This window comes from Nycticebus coucang, chromosome 8 (genome assembly GCF_027406575.1).
Source record: "Nycticebus coucang isolate mNycCou1 chromosome 8, mNycCou1.pri, whole genome shotgun sequence".
NCBI classification, from domain to species: Eukaryota; Metazoa; Chordata; class Mammalia; order Primates; family Lorisidae; genus Nycticebus; species Nycticebus coucang.
Window position 1 is genome coordinate 53,577,389 of NC_069787.1, and position 25,918 is coordinate 53,603,306.

Genomic DNA, 25,918 nt, shown 5'->3' on the forward strand with positions numbered 1-25,918 from the left:
CAGAAAAGTGTAAGCAAAAAAGAAAAAAAGTAAAAATAACCCCATTCATCCTTCTGCTGTGAAATGGTGATGATTAGCATTTTGATGTGCTTTCTTCCACTTTTTTCCTGTGAACATAGCTTTATGTCTTAGGGATCTTTGTGGACACATGTATATTGCATGTCAGAACTGTGAAGTATTGAGATTTTCCTTATTGTTAGTGAATAGGTTAGCGGGCTTCAGTTTCATGGATGCAGGAGATGACAAGAGACTTCTGGGCCAGAGACAAAGGACTTTACTGCTCACAGTACAGAGAGCATCATTAGTCCACTTGTGTCCGTTCTCCTTACTCCAAGTCCTATGGAGGCCAGGCACATGGACCAGATGAACATGAATATGCAGTTGATTGCATTACAGAAGAACAACCTTGAGCTTGGGAACCTGAGTATTTTACAATGGACAGTAACAGTAATGTGCTTGCCCTTTGCTCTGGAAAAAGATGCTATTATACAGGACAGTAAGCCTATCTACCCTTTGATTCAAAGGGAGGCACTATCTCTGTCTTTCAAGGTTTTCATTACATAAACATCCTTAAAGGATTGTCAGAAAAGACAGACAGTGCTTTTACTTGTAAATTGTATGGGAACATACAATTCATGTTGTATGATTCATGGACAAGTGTTTCTCAACAGACATAAAAGTTTTCTCATGCTATTAAGAATTTTTATCTGTATGTTAAATGGCTGGATATAGCTATGAAGAGTCGATCCTGGCAATGTAGCACAATTTACCTCCAATCCCCAATTTTCCTAATATTAGTCTTTTTGGTTGCTTCAATTAAAAAAGTTTCACTTAGATGTTACCACCTGGAATAGGGGGAGGTAAACTAATGCAGTCACCTTGTGTGTTGCAGCTAAGTTTGGTGTAGATAGCAAATGGGCTCTGCCTAATCGAAAGTCCATACAACTTCTTCAGCTTGGTCTTCTGTATAAATGCACACTGGCTATGAGCAGCAAGCATGTCTATTGTCTCAAGATGTTATCCAGAAGGAAACAGGCTCTGTGAAGCTGTATATTAATGCTGCTGCTGGTAGTCTGGCCTGTACTGGTTTTCTTCTGGAAAGTGGAGATAAATCCTGACATGTTCTGCTGCTCACACATCTGTGTGAGCCTCAGACAGAAGCTCCTACTGCCTGACATTAGCAGGGCCTGGAAAAGTCTATATAAATCCCTGCAGTGAGAAGGAAAACAATCTGAGATCCAAAGACTGGCCACCTTGTTCAAATATCTCAAGGGTTCCAAGGAATTAAAAAAAGCAAACCAGGCTCACAACTGGGTTTTAGTGGTGGAACTTGAAGAAGTACTCAATGCAGAGGCGTCTATGGGGCTGTGGAGTCTTCCTAAGTATCTACAATGTTTCAGAAGTGACACCAATGGTGAGGACAAGACTTTCTTATGAAAATAAGGACTCAATGAAACACATCTGGGAGAGTCACTTTCTAGTCAAAAATCATCCTGGAAAATTCCAGGTTAACATTTGTGACAGATGTGGCCACAAAGGCTGCAAAGATGGCGGGAGACAATTTAAAAACTCTTCTGAGTAAACAGTGATCCTAGATTAAGCAGGAGGCAAAGCATTCTAATTTTTTCTTTTAATGAAAGGAAGAGGTTTCTAAAGTTTGTAAAACGTAGACCTATCTATTCCTGGACTAACATTTTCAAGTACCTACTATATGCTCAGAGATCTAGAAGCTTGAAAATTGGTCGTGCACAGGATAGATGGAGATCGACCAATTTTATGAAGAGTCAAGTCCAGAAAACAAACAAAGAATAAAAATACCTAAGATTATTTCAAATGGTGAGAAGTGCTGTGAAGAAGATGAAGCAGTGTGGTGTGAGAGGCCACTGAGCTGGACACAAGGAGGAGGGGAGGGCCAGGAAGGCGCTGCCAGAGGGCGCAGCTGGAGGGGGCCTCTCTGCAGAGGAGGATGCCTGTGGGCTGAGATGTAGAGGACAAGGAGCTGAGTGAGGCAGGGGCAGGAGAAAGACTGGGAGGCAAGAACAAGAGAAACATTTTCCAGGACTAGAAAAGAAACCTGGAACAAAATGTGCTGGAGCCCAGCGAGTGCGGAAGGAGAAAGGGAAAGATGACATGGTCAGGGCCAGTTGATATAACGTGTCACAGTCACCAACAAAGATCTCAAGTCAGATGAGGGATGCAAGGGATATGGATTTTTCACGCAGCAGAATGGTAGAATCTGGGTTTATAAGGATTTATTTATTTATTTAATGGAGACAGTCTCATTCCGTTGCCCCAGGCTAGAGTGCCCATGTCATCAGCTTAGCTCACAGCAACCTCAATCTCCTGGGCGCAACAGATCCCCCTGCCTCAGCCTCCCAAGTAGCCGGGACTACACGCCCCCACCGTGACACCCAGCTATGAAAGAAGCCACGAGCCACCATGCTTCGCATGGTTTTTAAAGATGACTTTGTTGTTTTTACCAGGGAGACCGATGAGTAAGCTTCTGAAGTAATCTCCCTAAGTGATGCTGACAGTTGAGAAAAGTTTTGCTAGCATGAGTTTAGAGAAGGGTGTACTTCTAGGAAAACCTACCGAGGTGGTCAATGGGAAGGACAGGACTCGAGGATAGCTTCTAGTCTGATGGGTCTGAGCTACTTAGTGGAGGTTATATCATCACTGAGTTAAGGAAGGTTGGGGAAGGAATGGTTTTTTTGTGGAATAGCAAGGGAGCATCACTAAAAGAATTAAAAATAGAGGAGTAAATATCTCTGTCTGCCTTTCAAAGAAAACCTTGTATGAAAAAATAACACTTCATGTTGAAATTGCTGTCCGGGCTTGTTAGGCTGCCTTGGCATATCACCCTAGAACCTAACTTGGTGCAGTGGGTTGAATGTATCCCCCAAAAGTTCATGTGTTGGAAACTGAATTGCCAATGTAACAGTATTAAAAGTGGGGACTTAAAGAAGTTATCAGGTCATGAGAGTGCAGCCCACATGGATGGATTAATGCCCTTATCTCAGAAGCGTGTTAGTTCTTAAGAGAGCAGGTTGTGATAAAAGCAAGCTCATTTCACTCTTTATCTCTCCTTCATATTCGCTTGCTTGTCCTTCTACTTTTCCACAATCTTATGACTCAGTATAGAAGCCCTTACTAGAATTTAACACCAGGCCTTTGGACTCCCAGTCTCCAGAACCTCAAACCCAATATACTACTTTTCTTTATAAAACAGACTAAGACATTCTGGCTGGCTGGATGAAAGTGTCTTAGCAATAAATGCTCAGATTGATTCCCTCCCGTTTCTAATATACATCTAATGTGTATCTGTGAAGCCCCTGGAAGATGCCTCTCATGGAGAACATGGTGTGCGGGTCTCAGGGCTTCTCACCCAAATGACTATCCATCCTGAGAGGCACCGGTGTAGTTTGTTTTAAGCATCATCCACAATTCCTTCCCACTGAAACCATATGCCCATCTGTGGCTCATTTCAACTATAAATGCCAATTGACGTTTTTCCCTGCTTTGTAAAAATGATCACAATAATCTTTATTTTACCAGACAGGAAGCTCTACTTGCGGCCATCAGTGAAAAAGACGCAAACATTGCCTTGCTGGAATTGTCTGCCTCCAAGAAGAAAAAGACACAGGAAGAAGTTATGGCCCTCAAGCGGGAAAAAGACCGGCTGGTGCATCAGTTAAAGCAGCAGGTGGGCCTCCTGCAAGAAAGGTGTGTTTTGCTGGGTTTGGGGCCTTGGGTGCTTTCTCTGAGTTTTAGCCACCTTTTATTTTCCCATATCCATCCTGCAGGCTCAAGGGTCTAAAACCAGGTAGGAGAAAAATGATGTGAGTTGTTGCCAGAACACCATTTTGCTGCTTTTTCGGTGTTGATGTGCGCATGGCTGGGCTGGTGTGGTTTGCAACCAGCAGTGTTTCCCTTTCTTTTGTATTAGCTTCATCTGCCCAGAAGTAGCTCTCAGGTCTCTTCCTTTCAGAGGACTTTGTTTGATTTCTGATTAAATTCTAGAAACTCCTTTCAGAGGACTTTGTTTGATTTCTGATTAAATTCTAGAAACTCCTAATTACATTCTGGGCACAGAATTACATTCTTTTTTGTGGGACCTAATACCCCAGTGGTTCTCAACCTTCCTAATACCACGACCCTTTAATACCGTTCCTTGGGTCGTGACCCACAGGTTGAGAACCGCAGTGTTACCCTCTGTCTTGCTCATTTTCTGGCCCCATAAATAACTCCCCCCCCCCACTGAGTTATTTAGGTTCCTTTCTCTGTATACTTCCAACTTTCCTTCTTCAACTGTTTCCTTCAGGACCTTTCAGACAAGGAGCATCTCTCAGCCCTAGCACTGCAGGCTACGCTTGAAGATCTCCTCACCATCATTCAGTCTAATTTTTTTTTGATCATCTATTTGCCCCATTACCCTGTGTTTTCCTTCTCTAGAAGGAGGGGCACAGTTCTATGTTCTTTGCTTTCTGGAAAGCGGTTTAAATGGAAATAATTGCACTTGAAGCATATTGCACAATCATCCCTGGAATCTTCTGATGTTATTTCTCTCTGTATATAACTTGGAGCTTTTCAGGCAATGGTTAAAGTGACCCACTGACATTCTAATTCATCATAAAGCCTACTCAAGTCAAAGTTGTGAGCCTACTGCCTCACAGGAGGACAGCTACATCTTAGATAGGGCCACAAGGAGATTGGAAACTCTCTTCCTATGTCCACATTGCCTCAGCCCCTCCGATTGGCTGTCTGCCTGCCAGGGCATCTGTGCTAAGCAGAGTGCCCAGGGTGAGTGGAAGGAAGCCTGAAGGAATACCATCTTCCCCTTACTGTGGGCCCAACAGTTTCTTCTGTTGGTCCTAAAACAGAGTGCATTTATCATGGGGCTGTCTTGCTCAGAGAGATAAAAAGGAAGAGAGACCACTGCCACATCTGGGCACCCTCTTCTTGCAGGGGAAGGCTCCTAGTCACTGCTAGATGTTGGAGTCAATCCACAGAGCAGTATGTTCTGGCCCTAAGGGATGAGAACCATTTACATCTGAGCTCTTTGCTTGGGGCTGGGCATCTTCTACACTGGGTTTTCCAGCCACTTGGCCACAGAAAGCTAAGATGAGGCTCCTTCTTTGCTTTTCCTTCATTCCTTCCCTATGCCCTCCCCTCCTGCACCTAACCATTATAGCTTTCTCCCACCGGTTTATAGACTTAAGAAACATCCCCCCAGCTCGAATATACCATGCACTTGTGATGCTGGCTACAGTCCAGATATTACGGCCAAGTACCATGGGTCCGGCTATGATGCACACATGATCCAAAAGTCTCAGGTCAGTCAGCTGCTAAGAAGACACTCGCCCCCCACACCATGGGAGGTGAGGGTACATAAGCACTGCCTTCTCTCTTAACCTTCACCTCTTTTGATTATTTCTAGTACTCTGGGGCCATAATGTCTGAGACTCATCAGTAGTGTCCAACCTTTTTTTTTTCCCCATTGGAAGAAGAGCTGTCTTGGGCCACACATTAAATATACAAGCACTAATAAAAGTTGATTAGCAGCAAAAAGATTTGTGTGCATACAATATTTGTGGTATCTGATATGATAGATAAGCAAAACAGACCTCAAATAATCCATATACAGCCTGTGGGCCACAGGTTGGACACCTCTGCTAGATGATAGCATCATATTATGATTTGCAATATAATTTCATTTATTATAGATTTGCCAGTGATTTCAGCCTCAGTGGCCACCTTTCAAGGTCAGGTCTTCTGAAATGACCTGATGAAGCTGCAAAGCCAAGGCTGCCAGCGGCCTTCCTACCAGGCACGGTGGATTATTTTTCCTTTCTGTCTCTTAGATATTTTGTTCCTCATATCTCCCTTTACTTATCCCGGTAAGAAAATTTTTAAGGCTGCTTTTTTTTCTTTCCCAGCGTCATGAAAATACCCTCCTAGATTCCAGTAAGGATTGAGTGTAGCCCTTCAATTTGCTCCTGGGAAGCTGTACAAAGCCTTCATTCTTTGCAACAGGCTTGGTTTTGGGTATCCTGGGGCACATTTGGGAAACCCTAGTCATGCAGAGTTAGGCTCCAGCCTGGGCTAAGACAGGATCTGAAGGGCTGTTGTGGAGAAAGAGGCAGCAACGGAGGAAGATTTGTTTCTTGGTGAGTCAGGTCTGAAATCCTTCCTTACACTCTGCCAGCTCAAGAGCAAGAAGAGTCACGTGAATTTAAATATCCTTATTGCAAATGATAATGATTCTCAAAAATAATGGTCAATTTGCTCATGTTGGTTGCTTACTTTGTGCTAGGTTGTGTATCCAGTGTCCCTCAGTTGTCCTGCAGTCCTCACAGCGGCCCTGCAAGTGGCTGCCCAACTATCCCCCTTTTCTGGGGATCATAACGGAGACTCAGAGTGTGGAATAACCAGTCCAAAGACACACAGCTTGTCAGTGATAGGGCACAGGCTTTGGAGAGTCTGCCTGACTCGGCACGTCCTCCATGTTCAGGTAGAATTCAGAGAAACAAGCAGAAATTGTGAGGTTCCCTTTCTTCATGAACCTGAAGTAGATGCAAAAAAAAAAAAAATCCATTTAAGAATATTCTCCAGCCGTCCACAACAAGTAGGCTGTGCCTGGAGTTCTTGGGTTTAGTTTATTTCATCAAGTAAATGACAATTACTAATACTTTGGAGCTCTCATTATGTTCTAGGCCTGGGTCTAAGGGCTTTCCATACACTAACTCATCACCTCCCAGCAAGACTGGGGGTTTGATGCTCTTACAGAGAAGTAGCAAGAGGTCCAGAAAGGTTGGATACCTTGCCAGGGCCTGACAGTGGGATACACCAGGATGCAGGAGAAGACCCTGGGCCAAACAATCATCAGTGGATTTTAAAGAGGGCATCCAAGGTCAAACTACTTAGGTTGAATCTTGATTCTGTCCCTTACCTGGGTGACCATGAGAAAGATACTAAACCTCCTTGGGCCTCCGTTTCCTTATCTGTAAATTGTACTAACAACCTAATTTAAAGACCCTGTGAGGTATATATAATGTATACAAAGTGCTTTGCACACGCTGGGTGCCTACCAGGTCTATATACGTGGGAGCTGCTGTTACTACTACCATTACTACTACCACTAACTGATATTATTTCTGCCAGTCCTCCAAGGTAGTTTAATTTTTATTTCATTGTGGCTGTTTTGTCCACAACTGGGACGTACAGCTCATTAAGAAAACAATGATTGAGTTGCAACAGAAAGAGCAGACTGGTTTTGGCACCTAAGCCTACCTGTTTCTTGTCCCCTAAAATCCAAGCAGTGGGGGAGCAGTGAACAGACATGTCAGGATCCCTACCCCCTACGTCCCAGCCTTCACTTTGGACACCCATAGTACCAATTGAATTGTCTTGGTCTGTGGGTGCAGCCCACATAGATGTCAGTGGGCCTGGGAGGGTGAGTCCCAGACCTCAATTGTCTGGACCTGTGTGGCTGACGTGGAAGAACAGAGCTTTTTCAATGGAGAGAAAGGCCCTGGGTCTGGCCTGCTCACTTTCCTGCATAGGTAGTGAGACAGACTGGCTCATGAGAGATGCCACCCTTTTCAGGATGCCTTGTGAGTTCAACTTATCTATGCAAAAAGTGACTCCACTGCCCATGCCACCCTAGGTGATTAGATATGAGTAGCTCTTTCAATGTCCCCAATAGTTATTACACCTTGCCAGGCGTGTAGTTGACACTCAGTAAATATTCGTTGTGTGGATGAATGCATGATTACCACACACTAGGCTCTATGTCAAGTGCTTTTATGTATACATAGGTTTACAATAGTATCTCACTTATTCCTCATAATCAGTCAGCGGACTTATTGCATGCCTACTATGTGCCAGGCTCTCGGTCAGCTGCTGAGGACTCATCTATAACAGGCATGTTGCCAGCAGCCCCAATGAGAAAAACATCATCCTCATTTTTTTTTTTTTTTTGGTTAGGGATTCATTGAGGGTACAAGAAACCAGGTTACATTAATTGCATTTATTCGGTAAAGTCCCTTTTACAATTGTGCCTTTTCCCCATCCTCATTTTCAATTGATCAAAGCAAAGCTCTAAGAGACTATATGACTTATCCACCATCTTAGCACCTAGCAGTGAAGAGTTGGGCCCCAGAGCTATAGGTGCACAGAGACTTTGCTCCTGGCTGAGCTGAACACTGCTTCCTTAAAGCACCACTGTGTGCCATGATAAGATCCCACATCTCACAGATGTCATCAGAGACACCCACTTCCAGTACATCAATCCTTGATACCCAGTCTTCCCAGGGTTATGGGGAGAACAAGATGAGTAGCTTGGTGAGACCAAGTGCCATGCTGGAATTCAATTCAAGTATTTATGGAGAGCCTACTCTGTGTTACAGTGCTGGGCATTTTTGTAATACATAAGTGACCAAAATTAAGACCACCTTCCTTAGCAAACATACTCTTTAATCATAGGGAGGGGAGGTAATAAACAGTGGACGATAAGAAATCAGCACATTGTGTAGTAGGAAAAAATAGAGAGTAGTGTAGAAGAGAACAGGAGTGCTCGGGTAGGATTGAGGGGCTGGTGACAATTTAGAACAGGATAGAGAGAATGAGCCTCATTGAAACATGTAACCAAAGACCTGAAGGAAGTAAGGGAGTAATGACTGTGTTAAGAATGTTCTAGTGGGGCATTGCCTGTGGCTCAGTGAGTAGGGCACTGGCCCCATATACGAAGGGTGGCGGATTTGAACCTGGCCCTGGCCAAACTGCAATAAAAAAAGTAGCCGGGCGTTGTGGCGGGTGCCTGTAGTCCCAGCTACTTGGGAGGCTGAGACAAGAGAATCGCCTAAGCCCAAGAGCTGGAGGTTGCTGTAAGCAGTGACGCCATGGCACTCTACTGAGAGCGACAAAGTAAGACTCTGACTCTAGAAAAAAGAAATTAAAAAAAAAAAAGAATGTTCTAGTGGAGGGTATAGCCAGTGGTCTAGGTCAGGATTGTGTGGGTATATTTGGAGCAAAGCAGAGAGGTCAGTATGGCTGCAGGAGAGACCAAGGTGAGGAGGTTAGCTGTCAGATTCAGAACACAGCGGAGGAGACAGTGTAGAACCCTTGTGAGGGATCTGCTGAGAGTGATACATTCTGAGGAGGAAATTCTCTGCAGTTAGGAAATAGAATTCACCAGCTATGCAGCCTCAGAGCAAGGAGGGCTCCCCTGGCCACCACTCTGGACTGCCATGTGTCTGGCTGCCCTAGACAGCCCATTCTCTGTGTCCCCTGGGTCCAGCCTGCAAGGATCATCAAGCACTTGGCTCGTTCTTTTTTTTTTTTTTTTTTTGCCGGGGCTGGGTTTGAACCCGCCACCTCTGGCATTTGGGACCGGCGCCCTACTCCTTGAGCCACAGGCACCGCCCGCTTGGCTCGTTCTTATAAGAAGCATTGCCACTTCCAGTGGAGCTAGGATACACCTGTCATACCTGATGAAATTTTTAAGTAGTGTGGGAACTGGGCACTTGGACAAAATGCCCTCCTTAACTTTCTGGCAGTCCCAACAACACACCGTCAGAGTCCAACTCCCACAGCCTGCTTGCCATCAGGAGGGATACTGGTAGACAAGAGTGGCCACTACCGTGCTGTTGGCCTGCACGGGGTGCTGGCTGTGCCTAGAAGTGCATCTGGCCTGCAGGCTAGGCCAGCCATTCTCAAACTTGGGTGGGCAAAAATACAATCTTTTCTAAAAATAAATCTCATATTACACTCATTATCCTCTAGCCCAGTGGTTCTCAACCTTCCTAAGGGCGTGGCCCTTTAATGCAGTTCCTATGAGTCATGACCCACAGGTTGAGAACCGCTGCTCTAGCCCTTACTGCTGAAAACCCTTTCCAGGCACTCCTAGGTGTGAGAACAGAGACAGGCTCAAACATGTCTCCGCCATGCATGTGTCACTCCCTCTGCCTGGAATTCTTCACCCTCTTTTCTTTTCTTTTCTTTTTTTTTTATTGTTGGGGATTCATTGAGGGTACAATAAGCCAGGTTACACTGATTGCAATTGTTAGGCAAAGTCCCTCTTGCAATCATGTCTTGCCCCCATACCCTCTTTTCTTTAGTTAAATGCCTACATATCCATTCAATCTCAGTCCAACATCACTTCGGAGAGGCCTTCTCGGGCTTCCTCAATCAGACCAAATGCCTCTAGTTTGGCTTTTTATAGCATAGGTATTATCCATTTGACAGCACTTGTAATGGATAGACACAAGTTTGTATTTGTTTTTGTGATGATTTGAATAATAACTCTCTGTCTTGCTTGTCTGTGACCTCCATGAGGACTGAGAATCTGGCCTTATGACTTTTCTTTTTATCTCCCAGCTTAACACAATCACTAACACACAGTAGGTGTTCAGTATTTGTTGACTCTACAAATGGATGAGTGAATGAACAGGGCAGCTTCCTAAGAAGCCATCATTAATCAGTTATGATCTTTGTTCTCTTTAGATGAGATTTAGCCTCATAATTCTCACTCCAATAATCTATAGACCTTGAGAGAAGAAATGAAGTCTGTTTGCCAATCAACCACAAAATACTTTTGTGCCCTTTCTTGCTGCATTGCAAGGTACTTTACAGAAGGGCCTTTCCCCATGGTTGAACTATTTGAGATAGTGGCTATTTTTGAAATTTTCCTCCAAATTTCTTTGTCTTATTATAGTATAGTTTAAATCCTCTCCAATTTCTTGGGTTCTTCTTGAATAAAATGTCATCAAGTTCCCAGAAGTGACAGAGATTTCTTGTGTTATGGAGGGAACACCTCCATTCTATCCTTGAACATTCCTGAGTATCTCATAAATCAGTTTGCCTAGAAATACTTTAACTCCTTTATGTCTGTCAGGAAAGCTAGAGGTGATATGAGCTGAGTTCAGAAATTCTCACTTTGCTTAACAACGAAAGAATGTTTATGGTGCTCTTCAGACATTGACATTTGGGTTGGTTCTGAGCACAGTATAAAAGTAAAAGGGCAGTACAGATGGACTTGCTGTTACTTGCTGTATTAAAGAAGAGATAAAGGAGTCATCATAGTTTGGTAGAGTAGACACCTAAGACTGTGCAACTTCTGTGTTCTCATTTCTGTTTCTTTACCAGCACACACCATTGACACTTTTGCTCATCTCTTAAAAAAAAAAAAAAAACTGGCTCCCAGATTTGTGCAATTTGGGGAGAAGGACTCATTTGGGAATCAGTTAAACTTTGCTTGTTCTTTATCTAGGAATACCAGTTCTAAAAAAATGTTTTTAAAAATTGCTGTCTTTCTCTCTTTGGTGTCTTAGACCCAACTCTTCTACTCTTGAAGAAAGGATGGACATCAAAATAATTAATTCTGAAATGATTGTATTTGCTTGCTGATAAGGGTGTTTGAAGAAAGCTTAAAACTAAATCTTACCCCCCTAAACCATATTCCCAAATGCTCTCCTGTGTGCTGAAATAGTGATATGGACATCCTTGAAGAAAATGCCTTTTCTAAATGTGGGCCAGACACTGTTGTTTAGTTAAAATTAGAACCAGCTTATTTCTCAGAACCAGTTAGAATAGTTTTGAGAATTGTACTGGGTTTTCTTTGCTCTTCCCTACCAGTTCTGGGCATTGTTTTTGACTACTAGGAAACATGTGGGTCAGTTGAGAGCAGGAAGGTGTCGAGGCCACGAGGACTAATCCATTGGTTCTCTGCATTTTCCCATAGAATTTGCAGTAAAGTCCTGTATCTAGGTAAACATTCTGGAGGCTTCAACCAGGGTACACAAAGTATAGTCTGTTTAGGTAGACCCTCCCTGCCACATGTTGTTCCAAAGTCACAGGACAGTCTTTAAGGATTAGCAAAATAGATGTAGCCAAAATGATAGAAGGCAGGGGCTGCCCCAGAATGTGTTCCTGAGAGCCACCTACAAGGACGGGATCCTTACCAAAATTGAATCTCAGCAGAGGAACATCCATCCTGTCCCTGGGGGCGGAAAGCAAGAGGCACCTGAGTATGTGGTTAGCCAGCATGTCTCTCCCTCTCTGCTTGAGGATTTGGTTGTGTTTCCCCTTTGTACTTCCCTTGCATTGTATGCAGATGACTTTTAATTACACTTTGTAGTTCAGGAGGTGAGCACAGCTAAACAGCAGTGGAGGAACTCCATACAGTAGGGTTCCCATAACCTCCTGTTGTGTTTGGATGAGTTCCAGAAAAGCTTGATTTGATCCCAGCATTGTAATGCATCACAGACTTGTTCCAGATCAAATTGCTGAAATGCAAATGTGTTGGATTTTACAGCAGACTCACTTTGGGTTAAGCTGTTCATGTCCCACTGGCAGAATCTAGCCATATCTCTATCTTTAACTTTAATGCAAAGTGAATTAAAGAATCCCCCCCCCCAAAAAAAAAAAAAGATAAGGAAGAAATACTGTGATCTGACAGGCCATTGTCTTAGAGGCAAACCTGAACTGTTCAGTGTAACTGTGAACAGTTTCCTTCCAATGTCCAAGTAATTAGGCTAGTGTGCTCTCTTGGCCTGGAATATTCCTTACCCTGTAGGCACCTGGTGCCTCAAACCCAATACTCAGGAAATCTGTTCAGTTCACCAGTTGCATTGCAAAATAATACTCAAAGGTTGCAGAGGCAAAGTATTTTTTCTGTGATTTCACGCATTTCTCAAATCCCTATGGGAAGAGCATCTTCTCAGAGCATGGCGCTGACCCTGATAGACCAACCTTTGGAGTCTTTCGTTTGAAAATCTGCTTTGGTGGAAGCCTTGTTTAAACACCACGTTAGTTCCCTCCTTAAACATGCCAGAGCACCTTTGATGAGAGTGTGCTGGACACTCTTTGGCTATAGAAGATGGTGACTTTGTCTTCGAGCCTTGGGGAATGCTTCCTACAGAAATCGAAATTTCTGTGAATTCTATCATGGGCAATTGATAGCCTATCCAACCATTATGCATCCTCTTTTAAGTTTTCAAGAATCCTAGTATTACTAATTTTAGGGGGAAAACTCATTGCTTATTAAATATTACTTTTTTCTGCAGAAAAACTGGAAAAGATGAACTTCACTGTTGTATTCTCTGGCTTTTAAAAATGCATAAAGGGGGAGATGGGTCTGACTTTTACGTTTCAGAGCTATTTGCCAACTTTGCTTCAGTAATTCGGAGCACCCCCACAGCTCTGAGCAGTTGGCAGAGCATATCAGAATAACAGGCTTAGCTGAAGGTGACCAACCCAGAGAACAGCGTGCAAACGCCAGGAAGATCTCTCAGTGTGTGCTGTCTCTCTCTCTCTCTTTTTATTCAAATTTCACATCTGTGCTCTATTTTTAAACATTTATTCTTTAAGTGATAACGCATGTTTTACCAAGCCTCTTATTGGATTAGACATGTTTGAAATCCCTTCAGCTTTAACCTGTTCATTACCGCCTCCAAGAACATCTGGATCCACCACCAAAGACAGGCATATGCATGGGGAAAGTTCTCAAGATCCCAGCCTCTGGGGGCTGTTGTGATCTGGGAGGAGAAATCCAGCTGTTATTCTACCTGGATTTGGGGGGATCACAGACTGACCTTGCTTCAAAGAGACTTACCTGCGGGTATAATGTGTACAAGCCCTTGCTTTGCAATAGTTTTTCCCTTCACATTTTAAAGTGAGAGGAACTGCCCGGTGGGGTGGCTCATGCCTATAATCCTAGCACTCTGGGAGGCCCAGGTGGGTGGATTGCTAGAGCTCAGGAGTTTGAGACCACCCTGAGCAAGACCAAGACCCCTTCTCTACCAAAACTAGAAAAACTAGCCAGGCATCATAGTGGGCACCTGTAGTCCCAGCTACTCAGGAGGCTGAGGCAAGACAATCTCTTGAGCTCAAGAGTTTGAGTTTGTTGTGAGCTATGACACCATGGTCACACCATGGCCCTCTACCCAGGGTGACACAGTGAGGCTGTGTCTCAAAAAAAAAAAAAAAAAGTGGGAGGAACTAATGGTTTTTGAGCTCTTATTGTATAACTGATACTGGGCTGGGAATTTTAAATATATCATCTCATTTAATCCTCAACCCTGAAAACCAGCTGTTAATAATTCTGTTTCAGAGATGAGGAAAGGAAGGGTCAGGAACTATGTAAAAATGCCCTAGCTGGTGAGGGCTGGAACCAGAGCATAGGAGGATCTCAGGGAAGCTCTTCCGTGCTCTTCCTAGGAGCTGTCCCCATGTTGGTGACCCTGTAACCTGGGGCTAAAAAGAGCATAAAGAGAAGGCTTTATGCTGTGACTCTGAGTACATACTCCCTTCCCCTCTCAGGCCTCTACCTCCTGACACCAGCCCCTCCACGTGCAGGCTGGGGGATGACTTATCTCTGCCCACATTGCCATTGCCAGGTATCACCCACTGCCAAGGGGGGGAGGGGGGAGCGAAGGAGCTGCAGGCTTTCACACTGCTGCATTTTTTCATTTTTCCTGCAAGTACTATTGGCACTGGTCTGCTGTAGCCTTTGTGTTTCATTCTGAAGTTATCCGCGGAAAAGCCTTTTCCCCTTTAGTTTTGCATTTTCTTTTTTATCCTTTACATATAAAACAGGTTTCTCCCAGTTCCTTTCTCTCTCTCTCTCCCTCCCTCCCTTCCTTCCTCTCATCGTATAATTAAAAGTCCTTTCAGGCTGTCTTCACCTAATCATTTCAAATGAATTGAAAAAAGATCTGACTTCCTGCCCTTGTGTCCTCCTGATGCTGAATTTCAAAATGAAAGAAAAGCCCCTTTTCACTCTCTTTTTCCTCCATGCTGCCCTTTGAATAACTGATTTTGTCATGGATCAGCATTGTTGTGCAAACCAGGTTTGTCCTTTCCTGGCTTCAGAATTTCTTTTTTTCTTTCTTTTTGTTTTATATTAATTTCACAGGAAAAGGATTTTTCACCCTCCTCTCTCATAATTCCAGAAAGACAATGATCAGACACAGAGTTTGAAATTTCCGGGCCTCGGTCTTTACCTCCCCTTCATATTCCTTATGGGAAGAGGCTACTTTCTTCTTTTTATTTTCTACAAAACGCTAAAGGCAGAGTTAAAACGTCCAGAATCTCCCATGCTTCTTGTTTCTTTTTTTCAATTTTATACCCTAGTAATGCACTATGTTAAAAAAGTAATGAGGTTTTAATTTTGTAACATCCTTAGTGTATAAATGAACTTTTCCGTAGTGGGGAGCATATAAATAAATCTTTTATCATAAAATGATATATGCTTATTATAGAAACTTAGAAAAATGTAAATAAAAAACCAAAATTACTCATAATCCCACCTCTCAGAAATAACTGTCATTATGATTTATAGTTTCCTACATCCCTTTGTCTACATACATATTTGAAGAAAGACATGACATGCTACATAATGAAAGGTTTCTTTAGCCTTTTAAACTTTTAATATAGTGTGCATTTTCCCATATCCTTACAAACCTTCAAAAAACACTTCTTTATGATTTCCATCATTGAAATAATTAACTTTATCTTTCTCTTGTTGAGATTTCAATTTGTTTCTAGGTTTTGGGTTTGCATCTTTGTAAAGATCGCACCGTGATGAGCATCTTAGTCCATAAGTCTTATTTTGTTCTATTCTTTTCCATAGGATTAATGCCCCCCCCCCAATTGTATTATTAGACTTGTGGGTATTTTTAAGGATTTTAGGGAATTAAGAATTAGCTCTCTTCTACAATGTACTTGACATTTGTGTATTTCCAAATAAATGCCAACTGCTTGTGTTAAGTGTGTCAGGCTGAAAAGCCATCTCATTTAATCCTTACAGCAACCGTTTGGGGAAGACTGTTACTGTGGATTTGGGGTAGAATTCTACTTCGGGTTGTGGATGTGATCAGATCCGTAAATGGAGAGGAAGAAGCAGGACAGTTTAGAACTTAGAAACAAGAGACATGGGAAGAAGTGGGCGGTGTATTCAGCAGATATTTATTGAGCACATACTACATTCCAGATGTTATTCTGGATACGGGGCTACTGCCATGGTGAACAAAAAACACAAAAACTCCTGCCCCCAGGGAGCTTATTATTCCAGGGAAGGGAACAAACAAGAAACGGAACAAAGACATCAAACAGGTGGCATTTTGAGTGACAGTTATGATGCCATGGGCCAAAATAAAGATGCTGTTCTGCAATGGATTTGGGGGATGATTTTGAATAGGGTGGTGCATGGATGCCTCCCTGAGGACTAAACAAGAATTTGAGCAAAGATTTCCAGGAAGTAAGGGTGAGCTATGTGGAAGTGCTGGGCAGAAAGGGGAGTCCTCAGTGAGGAGGGGCTGCAGCCAGGAGAGCCAGAACCTGTTCTTCTCATGTGGCTCCCCAAAGCGCAGTTGCTGATTTGACAAGGTGGGGGAGCCAGAACCCCACACCGCCCAAGTTTAGAAGAGAGTATTTTTTGAAAATACTCACATAGTGACTCAAGCCCCACTCTCTTATCTCTGCCTTGATATGGCCATTGGGAAATGCCTATTGGGCGCGGCCAACAAATCTTCATTGAAATTATCTTTGACAGAGTCTAGGGATGGAACTGTACCAAAAGGTTCAAATTTAAATCGGGCAGAGATGTGGTCATTTCAGAAAAGAGAGTAAAAAGCCACAAGAATGGCAACTCAGAAGGTCTAAATCCAGGGCTGTTCTTATGTCCCCAGAAACCTCCAGTTAACTGATGACCTTGCAGCTGGCTTATTCATGGCCCAGCACCCCTATAATCACAAGCCAACCGGAAACCCTGCTGCTTTGGTCTACCTTGGGTGTGTCAAAGCTACTGAAGGTGCTGGGGTAGGAAGGAGGTGGGTGGATCCCAAGACCAAGCACAGTTTTCACTGGCAGTCATCTTGGGATTTGGGGCTCAGTATTCTCTGAGATGTCTGATGCAACAGCCATCTTAAAAGTGTTGGAAGGTTTTGGGTCTGAGCGGGGTCTGGGGATCAGAGTTCTAGCCCAGCTCTGGCTCCTATGCTCTGAGAAAGCTGAGACAGCTCATCATGCTTCTCTCTCACAGGCTCAGTTTCCCCATCTATCAAGTGAAGGAGATGAAAAAACACACCCCAGAGTGCTGTGTAGTTTTGATAGTCTGAGAGCATCCCAGCACATCAACATGTGCAGTTATACTGAGTGCTTAATCTACAACAAGAGCTCTGAAGATATGTAGGCAAAAGGCAGTGTTTGCTTTCACAGAGCCTACAGTTGAGTAAGGAAGATGCATTGTTCAGTAGAATGTTAACACAGTTAACATTTCTTGAAGAAATGATATGCTGGGTACACACTCCGGCTTTTGTCATTTTTTTGTAATCTTCACGAGAACTCAGAGAAATAGTACCACCACTATGCCCACTTTGCAGATGGGAGAACCAAGTCACAGCTGGTCAGTGGCTGTGCCGGGATGCGCACTCAGCTGAGCTGGGTGGAAAGGCAGAACTCTTAGTCCCTTTGCTCTCCCAGATTTCAAAGAGAACATGGAAGAAGGAAAACTCTAAAGTTTGCTCATTTGGCAGGTGTCATCCTGACTCATCACCGCTTACTAGCTGTGGGGTGGTGAGCAGGTCAACTTACTTCCTATAAAACTGGTACATTGTTTCCTACCTAAGTCACAGAGAAGCATTATCATGAAGCATCTTCCCTGGGACAAGTTTTAGAATCCCAGAGGACTAAAATCCCAAAGAGACAAGATGTTGGTCTCAGTTCTGACATAGAAAGATGGTGCTATCTTATTCTTGCTTTGAGAAATGATGGTCCCATACAGTCTAGTGCCTCAACATAAACCCTGGCCCACACGACTTGGTCCCTGACCAAGGAAGAAAGAACTGGAATGATAGTGTTCATAAAAAGGGTATTCCTCTTCTGCTTCCCTGGGAGCCAGAGCCTTTTATTCTTAAAAGAAAAATGGTGCAGAATGAACAGGACGTTTGACTTGGAAGAACTTAGTTCAGTATGGGTTCAGACGTTTTCCTTCCAAGAAAAGGGTGTTAATACCTCCCAGCCCTCATCTTGCATGTCCCGGCTCTTGGGGTTCTGCTGGGGCCAGGGTTTTCTGAGGCTTCTAGAGACTTGACTTGGCTTCCAGGAAGAGCCTGTGTGTTCCTGAGTTTTCTACTGATGCAATTCTGGTTGAGGCAAGAAAACAAAAAAGTTGATATATTAGAGGGAGAAGAGGCATCTCCAGGGGGTTATTTTTTATGAACCTAAGACACTTACGTGTTGCTGATTTATCTTAAGAGCAGATACTATGAGCAAATGTCCCACTTGCCTCTTTGTGCTTTTGGCAAGTGTGGATAAGAAATGGAATGGGGCAGACCCGGTTAGAGCTGGTCAGTCCAAAGTTTAGGAGTCTTAATCTTCCTCGCTCCAAATGTGTAACTTAGAATTGTTTCCAAAATTTTCCAAGCTGCAGGTGGACATCCAGCTTTGGCTAGAGGTATAGTAGCTTTGATCCCTAGGATTTCTGCTTCCAGAAAAATGTATCTGGGCTTAAGGGGAGCCCTGCATTTGACTTTGGTAGTTAGTTCTCTAAACTGAGTCACCATGTTCTAGTTCTGAGGGTCCTGTTCTTGTATAATGAAATAATTTGTCACATGAAAATCTCTCTTGCCTATTGTACACATGATAAGGATTCTCAAAGGACACCGCGTGACTGCTCTACGTATCCTTCTCTGTCAGGGCTGGAATGAGACCACGTTACACCCAGTGCCTGAGAAGTTGGGATATAAATTATGTCAAGGCCATATTTAGTGTTGTAACATTTTCTAATCCTTATTAGATATGGATAAATTCTCATGGCTTAATTTGGCATGTTGAATCGGTTCTTCAGATTGTCTTTGGGGACTGGAAAGGAAATGTACAACTTTACTACACGTTTTTGTTTGTTTCTTTAGAATTGGACATCATTTTTTATTGTTAGCTGGTGGAAACGTCTGTGAATCATGGCCAACTGTGTCTCACCCCCACAGGAAGAAAGTATCAGGCTGGAACTGAGAACGTATCTTTTGAAACAAACCAGAATATTTGATTTTTGAAATATCTTCCCACTTGCAAAACATGCCGTCCAGCTAATATTAATGTTCTGACCAAGACCAAGAGAATTGCGGAAGTAGAAAGCTGAGATTGCTCTCTGAGGAAAATTTTAGAGTGGTGTGTGATGCTTTCGTTTAATCCTCACACCACTAAGCGTGCAGAGTCTAGGAGGTGCAGGCAGGCACCCTTCTGACCTCCGTCCTTGCTTCCTCTGAAGTAGAAAGACTAGGTGTTGGCTGAAAGTCAGGTGTTTCACATTCCTGCAGGAGGTCTCCCACACTTAACATGACCTGGGGCACGTCCCGTCATCTCACTTCCATTTCTAGTCTTTGGTCCAGAAAATATACTTGACAATGTGTTCTCCTTTCTGCCCCCAAGCATTTCATGTTGAAAACCATTGTTGAGCTTTTTAAATTGCTTCAGTTGAAAGCTGTTGTCCTGTTCTTTTCTCTTTTATCAGCATCTTGCATAGTTTGGGGGTCCGTCATGACCACCCTTCGCAGACTTGAGTCTTGTCAACTTTGACCATTCTGACTGGGTGTGGAGTTATTAAATCATTGGTATTTATTATAGCTGCAAAATTATTTAAATGAGGTTCTCATTCTGTTCATAACTACAGGTTTGTTTTAACAGATCTGTTATGTGGACTTTGGTGACTAAGAATCCTCTTGGGCAAATCCACCATAAATTCTCCGTGTGTATAAGGCAGGCGAGTTTTCATTTCTGGGTGCTTTGTCAAAAGAGTGGCCACAGGAAAAAGCCAGATTCTCTCTTCTTACCTGCATCTAATTTTCAGTTTCTGCTGAGAGCCAGATCCCAAATTATCCCCACATCTCCTTATGAAATTCTGTTGAAAAACATTAGTCCTGTGTACCATGCACAAAGCCAAATTACTTTAGGAATGTTCCATGGAACTCTGAGAATCCAGGTAGGGATCAAGGCAACAGCATGTCTTTTCCCCTCTCTGTGCTATCTGTTCATTGATTTGTAGATTATTCTCCTTACCTTGAAACATCTGAAGTAAAGTCTTGGGTCTAACTTCTATTGTTTATTTATTATTACATTTTATTCTCAAATTCAGAAAATGAAAAGTTCTGGGAAAGTAGAGGCCTCATCTGCCAGCTGCTGGCAGAGGCCTCAGCTGCTCTCCTGACAGTTGGCCAGGATTTTAGGGTGTTTCTCAGATCTTTTACTCTGTTGAAATGCAAATCACAAAAAGAACTTCTAGAACAAACCATGCACCAATCACAAAGAAATGTATTCAGGGACAAAGTTGGTGAATGCTCATGTTGGTCTTCACATCCAGGAACATCAGCATCTTTAGGGGCATGAAGACTCCCCAGACCTCAAGGGGCATCCCTGAGGAGGTGGTGAGAAAACGTAAGGGGGAAGGAGGAGTCCCTTTCTGATTATACCTCAACAGAGGCACACTGAGAAGAGGTGGTGGGAAACCGCAGACCTTTCTAAACATACAGGGATTCTTAGCTGGAAACTTCCAAAAGGCTTAATGCTGTGTCCCATGTGTCCCATAAACTGATCGATAAAGAAGGACAGTCACAAATTTGAGGTGGAAAGGAAAGAATCATAAAAATGATACGGTGATTGTTTCAACTTCCTGTTCTATGGAGTATGTCTGGCTGTCTCAGACAAAATCACCAAAAGCCATGTACACATTTCTCAATATTTAAAATAGTCAGATTACCTGTAGCAGCAATTCCTAAGCTTTTTTTGCTTCTTGTACTGAATACCACCTGAAAGAGGTTTAGCAGTGTACCCAGACATGAGACCAAGAGAGGTTCAGGCCAAGTTTAATGAAAGGGGACAGAGACCTGCTTGGGCCAAGATGGCACTGCACTGAAGGTGGTTGGGGGCTTTGTTTCATACTGGGTACAGAGGGAGGGAAATTCCACAGCTTGATGGAAGGTTCTGGTGGGCTTGGCTCTGTCCAGTGGAACTCTTGAGGTGGGGCAGGTAGGCATTTCGTTCTAGGAGGAGAGGAGGAAGAAGAAGTGGAGGGGGGAAGAGTTTAGGCCCCCAACACCAACTCTAGGGCCAACCTTCAGACCTACACACTCAGAATCTCAGGGGAGGGACCCCAGGAAGCTGAGGGATCTGGTTGACAGGCCAGCATTTGGGAGGCATTGCTGTAATGAAATGAGTCAGCAACCCCCCAAAGGTGGGAGTCTCTGCGCCCCCTAAAGCTTGGTCCCTGTGCATAGGTAGACTTGCAAATTCAGGTGCTGTAAATTTAAAATAAATGGAATGACTTGAGGTTGCTTTTGGCTGCAGTTGTCACTAGAAAGTGGGGACTGGTGTGGGGCTGTGTACAGGAGTGTGGGTAAGGATGGAGACTGGCAGCTCAGGGCACGCAGTGGCATGGGTGACAGAGACAATTGGCCCACATGATTTATTGAGCTCAGAGAGGGTCCACAGTCCAGATGTTCCAGGGCTATAAAAGGAGAGCAGAAGCCACAGACTGAGCTCAGTTACCTGTAGCACCTCCCCTGGTATCTGGCAGCCTACTGGCGTCTTTGCACAGAATCTGAGAAGCTGAATAACTTGCTGGTAGTTACGTAGCTGTTTGGTAGTTTAACTTTGGCCATTTGGCCCATGCTTTCTGACTCCACTTCCGATTTCTTTACTCTCTGGGACACTTCTAGTTATGGATATTTTCTTTTCTTTTTTTTTATGGATATTTTCTTAATGGGGTGCATTTTGACCCAGCTGTGATGGAGGCTAAAGGACCTGGCTTTGTAGGGAGGAATCCTTCCAGGACAGGAAAGATCAGAATAGAGATGAATGTGTGTGCTTAGATTTAGAAACAGACCAGCTTCAGGAGAGTTTCTGTTTTGGAAGCTGGAGGAGGTAGATTGTTCAGAAGGAAAGGGAGAGGCTGGCCTTGCCTGGTGTGTGTACTGTTTCTATCTGACGCACAAGGCAATAGGGAGCCACTGTGTATTCTTAAGCAAGAGTGTGGTATGAAAACTGTCAACACGAAGCTGGCTTAGAACCAGCATTTTCAATTAATGATAAAGTAGCCCCGGAGATTAGATTGCTGGCTCTCTGCTGAGAGCTGGCCCTGGGGTTCATGACGCTGGGCAGCTCCAGGGCATGTTCTGTTTTGTGCCTGCGGAGACCTAGTTAGTCCATGAAGGTCTGGGTCTTTCATTACTGCATCCCCCACCACCATCACTCCAATAATAAAGGAACAGCTTCCTTTAATTGTACTGCTTATGAGACATGGAAATTTGAGGTATTTTCTCTTACAGCACAAATTTTAAATAAAATGTCCTATAAAGTGTCAGAGTCATCTGAGAGATCCTTGGGCCATTAATTTTTAAATTCTAGAACTAAAGACCGATTTTGCTACCAGTTTCCAACTCAGGTCTGTTCCTAAATAATCATTGTGGTGCATTATTCTTTTAATGGGTTGTTTCCCAAAATGGCACAAAGGGAAAAAAATAAAAAAGCACAGTGAGCTATTTGATTTTGGATGTTCTTTTTTTTGGTTTCTAAGGTAGGACCTGGCCAGCAATGTCCCTAGGCACATGCTGTTCCTGATCCATAATTATGTTTTTTAACCCACTCCTTTATGTCTGGGTCGTTAATGTCCCAGCTCCTGTGTAATTATCAAGTTCAGTGTGTGGGAATGAGACGAATATGACTTTAGCCTATACATTACTGCATTGCTGTATTTTTACAAGATATTTTCTAAACGTGGAGCTATACTGTTATCTCTCTCAACTTGAAAAGAGTAGCTGAAAGATATTCCCAATCTTTGGCCCACTCTGCAAAATTCAGGTCGATAGTGACTTGATAGGGCTGAGGTCTTCCGGGGTCTTGGGCAAGGGTCTGGATTGCCCCGGTGCCTTGGTTCAGAGTTTGACAGGGTCATGGGAACCTGTGATTTTCTGTCCAGCCTCAGCCATGCCCTATGGCAGTTTGCTGAACTAGAGGGAGACTGGGGATGCTGCTTGTTAAGAGTAATCAGAATTTTAATGATCAGGCTGAAAGGGGAAAGACTGTGGCCAGCAAGACAGGGCACCCCATTTAATGCTGGACTGTTATAGTTCACAGAAATAGAACAGAGCAGGAGTCCGGGTCTCCCAGAGTCGAAGTTCTGTTTCAGGAGTCTCTTGACCAGAACTAAAATGATTTCAACAGCATTTCCCCCTAATCTGGGAAACAGTTTATTTGTATCTCATTTGCAGGGAAATCTTTTTATTTGTTTTATTTATTATTTCCTACTACTGATTGAATATTCAAATAATAGAGAAAGGAATAAAAGAGAAAGTAAACTCCCTAAAATCCAAGCACCCAGCAGTCATTATCAACATTTACTGCTCATCTGTCTTGAACTTTCTCGTACATGCGTGTGAGTGAATCCACCCAGGTAGACGCATAGAAAACCCATCAATGTGTTTCTGTGTTCACATTTGTTATCATACAAACAGGTTATAGTCTGCTTTTCTTTATACTCTGTTGCACCTTCCTTCTGATGAATATTAATATACATCTCTTTTGAATGGTTTCTGAGTATTCTATTTTAGGAATAATAAATTTATCTTAATTGTTACCGTAATTAAGTACTTAATTGTACTTAATTGCTACTGACACCCTCTCATATGTACCCTTTCTACCTCTCCAGCTTTCTTTTCAGGAAAGGACTGTGAGACCCAGGGCATGTGTATTTTGAATTTTGATGCATAGTGCCAGATGCCCTTGAAAAAGTTTATATCAACTTACAGTCCTGCCAACAGTCAATGAAGTGCCCAAAGAAGAGGAAAATTAACTTTCCATTTTCTTAGGCTTTTCTGCATTCTACCTGCCTCTAGAACCTTACCTCCAAATGCCTAAAAGACAAATGTCATGTTCATGAAGTACTGTAGGTTCCATATTGATCCTCACCCAGATCCCAAAACAACTTACTAAATTGATGGTTTATGTCACCGGCAAAACTCAGTAATCACTAAGGTAGATTGATTCCCTAAGATTAAGCAGTGCTTAACTCACTTTGTTTTTCAATAAGATTGTTAGAAAGGAAAGTCAGGAGAATGGTATAGTCACAGGGTATCAAGATTTCAGCCAGGTGTTTGACACGACAAATTCATACACACATAATACACATTTTTCTTTAAGTGGAGAATTAAGGGCTAAGTGGATGCATATATAGTTGATTGAACAACTTCATTCCAGCAGGTTGGTTACTTATCTTTGCAGGGAGGTTGTAAGAATGCCTGGGCTCTGACCTCCAAGCGTGTACATGGAACTAATTATCTACAGCATAGAGAAAACGCTTTGTGAAAGTGGGATACATCAAAGCTGGGGAGGTTAGCAGAAACAATCAGAATACAGACATAACCAGAACTGAGAGACGTTTATGCAGGATGGAACCACAGACCCAAATTTACTTAGGCAGGATGAGATTAAAGAAAATATTCATAAGGAAAAGAATGAAGTTTGTACCTAGAATTAAAATTCTAATACGTGTGCCTGCGTGTACAAGAGTATGATTGGATGATGGAGAAACTGGCAGCCAAGATATGGGTTTAACCAATTGCAAACTAGAACATTAACACTGCCCAGAACATGCTAAAAAGGCGATGGAACCTCAGAGTCTATTGATCATTTTTAAATAGTGTTCAGCACATGTCAGGACCCATGTGCAAGCTTATATTTACACTCTGATTCCCTAGGAGGAGCCCTGACATATTGTAGTGACCTCATGTGCAGTGCAGGCAGAGTAGGGACCAGGAGAAGTGGGGGATGATTAGGCTAAAAACTACAGATAATGAGCATAACTGTATTCAAATATCTGAAGACCTGAGCCTCCTGCCCCTGCCCAAAAGAGGCAGAATTAGGACGCGTAACTGAACGTGCAGCTATGAAGCTCAAAATACGTATATGAGCGGCAGGCAGCATCCCGTTTAAGCTGTTTAATACACAGTCTCATAGGTACTGGGTTTTCCATCTCTAGCGGTACCAGATGACAACTGGGTCACTATCCACCAGGACAACTACAAAAAGAATTCCTGTTTAGAGAAGAAGGTTGTATTAGATTGTTTCTACCAATGCATGCATAATGGGTGGCCCTTAAGTGCCTAACATTCTCCGGTGGATGGCCCAGACTTTGACAAAACCCCAGAGTCTTTTGCAGAGAAGTAAAGCATCGTACTCATTGTTAACCCTCTGACTCCTGTTACTGGTCCACCGATAACCGTCACCTGACAAGGCTGTGGTGCCCAAGGGAGGGGCCCGCTCTGTCTGCATCCCAGGCACGTAACTAGCTAACAGCCCCACCCCACACACACACACTTTTCTCTTCTGCTCAAGTGAGCATAGCAGATGTTAATGTGTTCAAAGGAGCAGGGTTTCTGACACCCTCCCCTCTCCCGGCTGTGCACATTTTCCTTTCCCTTAGCCTGCCCTGGTACATGCCTTCTTCCCACCTTTACTTATGCTCTTCTCCTCCAGAAATCAGCGCCCACTAATTTTCTTTATACATACAATTATTCTCGTAACCAATAAGAAAAAAGTCTCCAAATGAATAGTGGAGGAAAGGACACAGAAAGGAGGCTCACAGATAATGAAGTAAAAACGGACAGTAAATAAATGAAATGAGGTGCAGTTTCAAATTATAATTAGGGAAATATACATAGGATACCGTATTTCATCTGTCAAATATTCAAAGATAAAAGGATTTGAAGAAACTTCCTATTAGGGAAGTGTAGGGAAAGAGGTACAGAGTGGACATTGGTCAACAGTTTCAAAGGGAATTTGGTGACATGTTTCAAAATTTAAAATGTTTATACAGTAGAACCTCCATAGCTGACTACCTCCCTACCTGGACCTAATTTTCATGGAACAG

General features: G+C 43.2%; 1 protein-coding gene across 7 annotated transcripts in view; it reads left to right on the forward strand.

Moving 5' to 3' along the window:
• The window catches only part of ERC2 (ELKS/RAB6-interacting/CAST family member 2), a 1,052,138-nt gene that overhangs the window by 821,326 nt on the left and 204,894 nt on the right, over nucleotides 1-25,918 (forward strand). For all 7 annotated transcript variants that reach the window (XR_008381889.1, XM_053600429.1, XM_053600428.1 and 4 more), the window contains one exon: nucleotides 3,556-3,703. Coding sequence is in view for 6 of the 7 variants with exons in the window: in XM_053600429.1 (XP_053456404.1) it covers nucleotides 3,556-3,703 (148 nt within the window). In the remaining variant the exon portion in view is untranslated. The remainder of the gene's footprint in view (nucleotides 1-3,555; nucleotides 3,704-25,918) is intronic.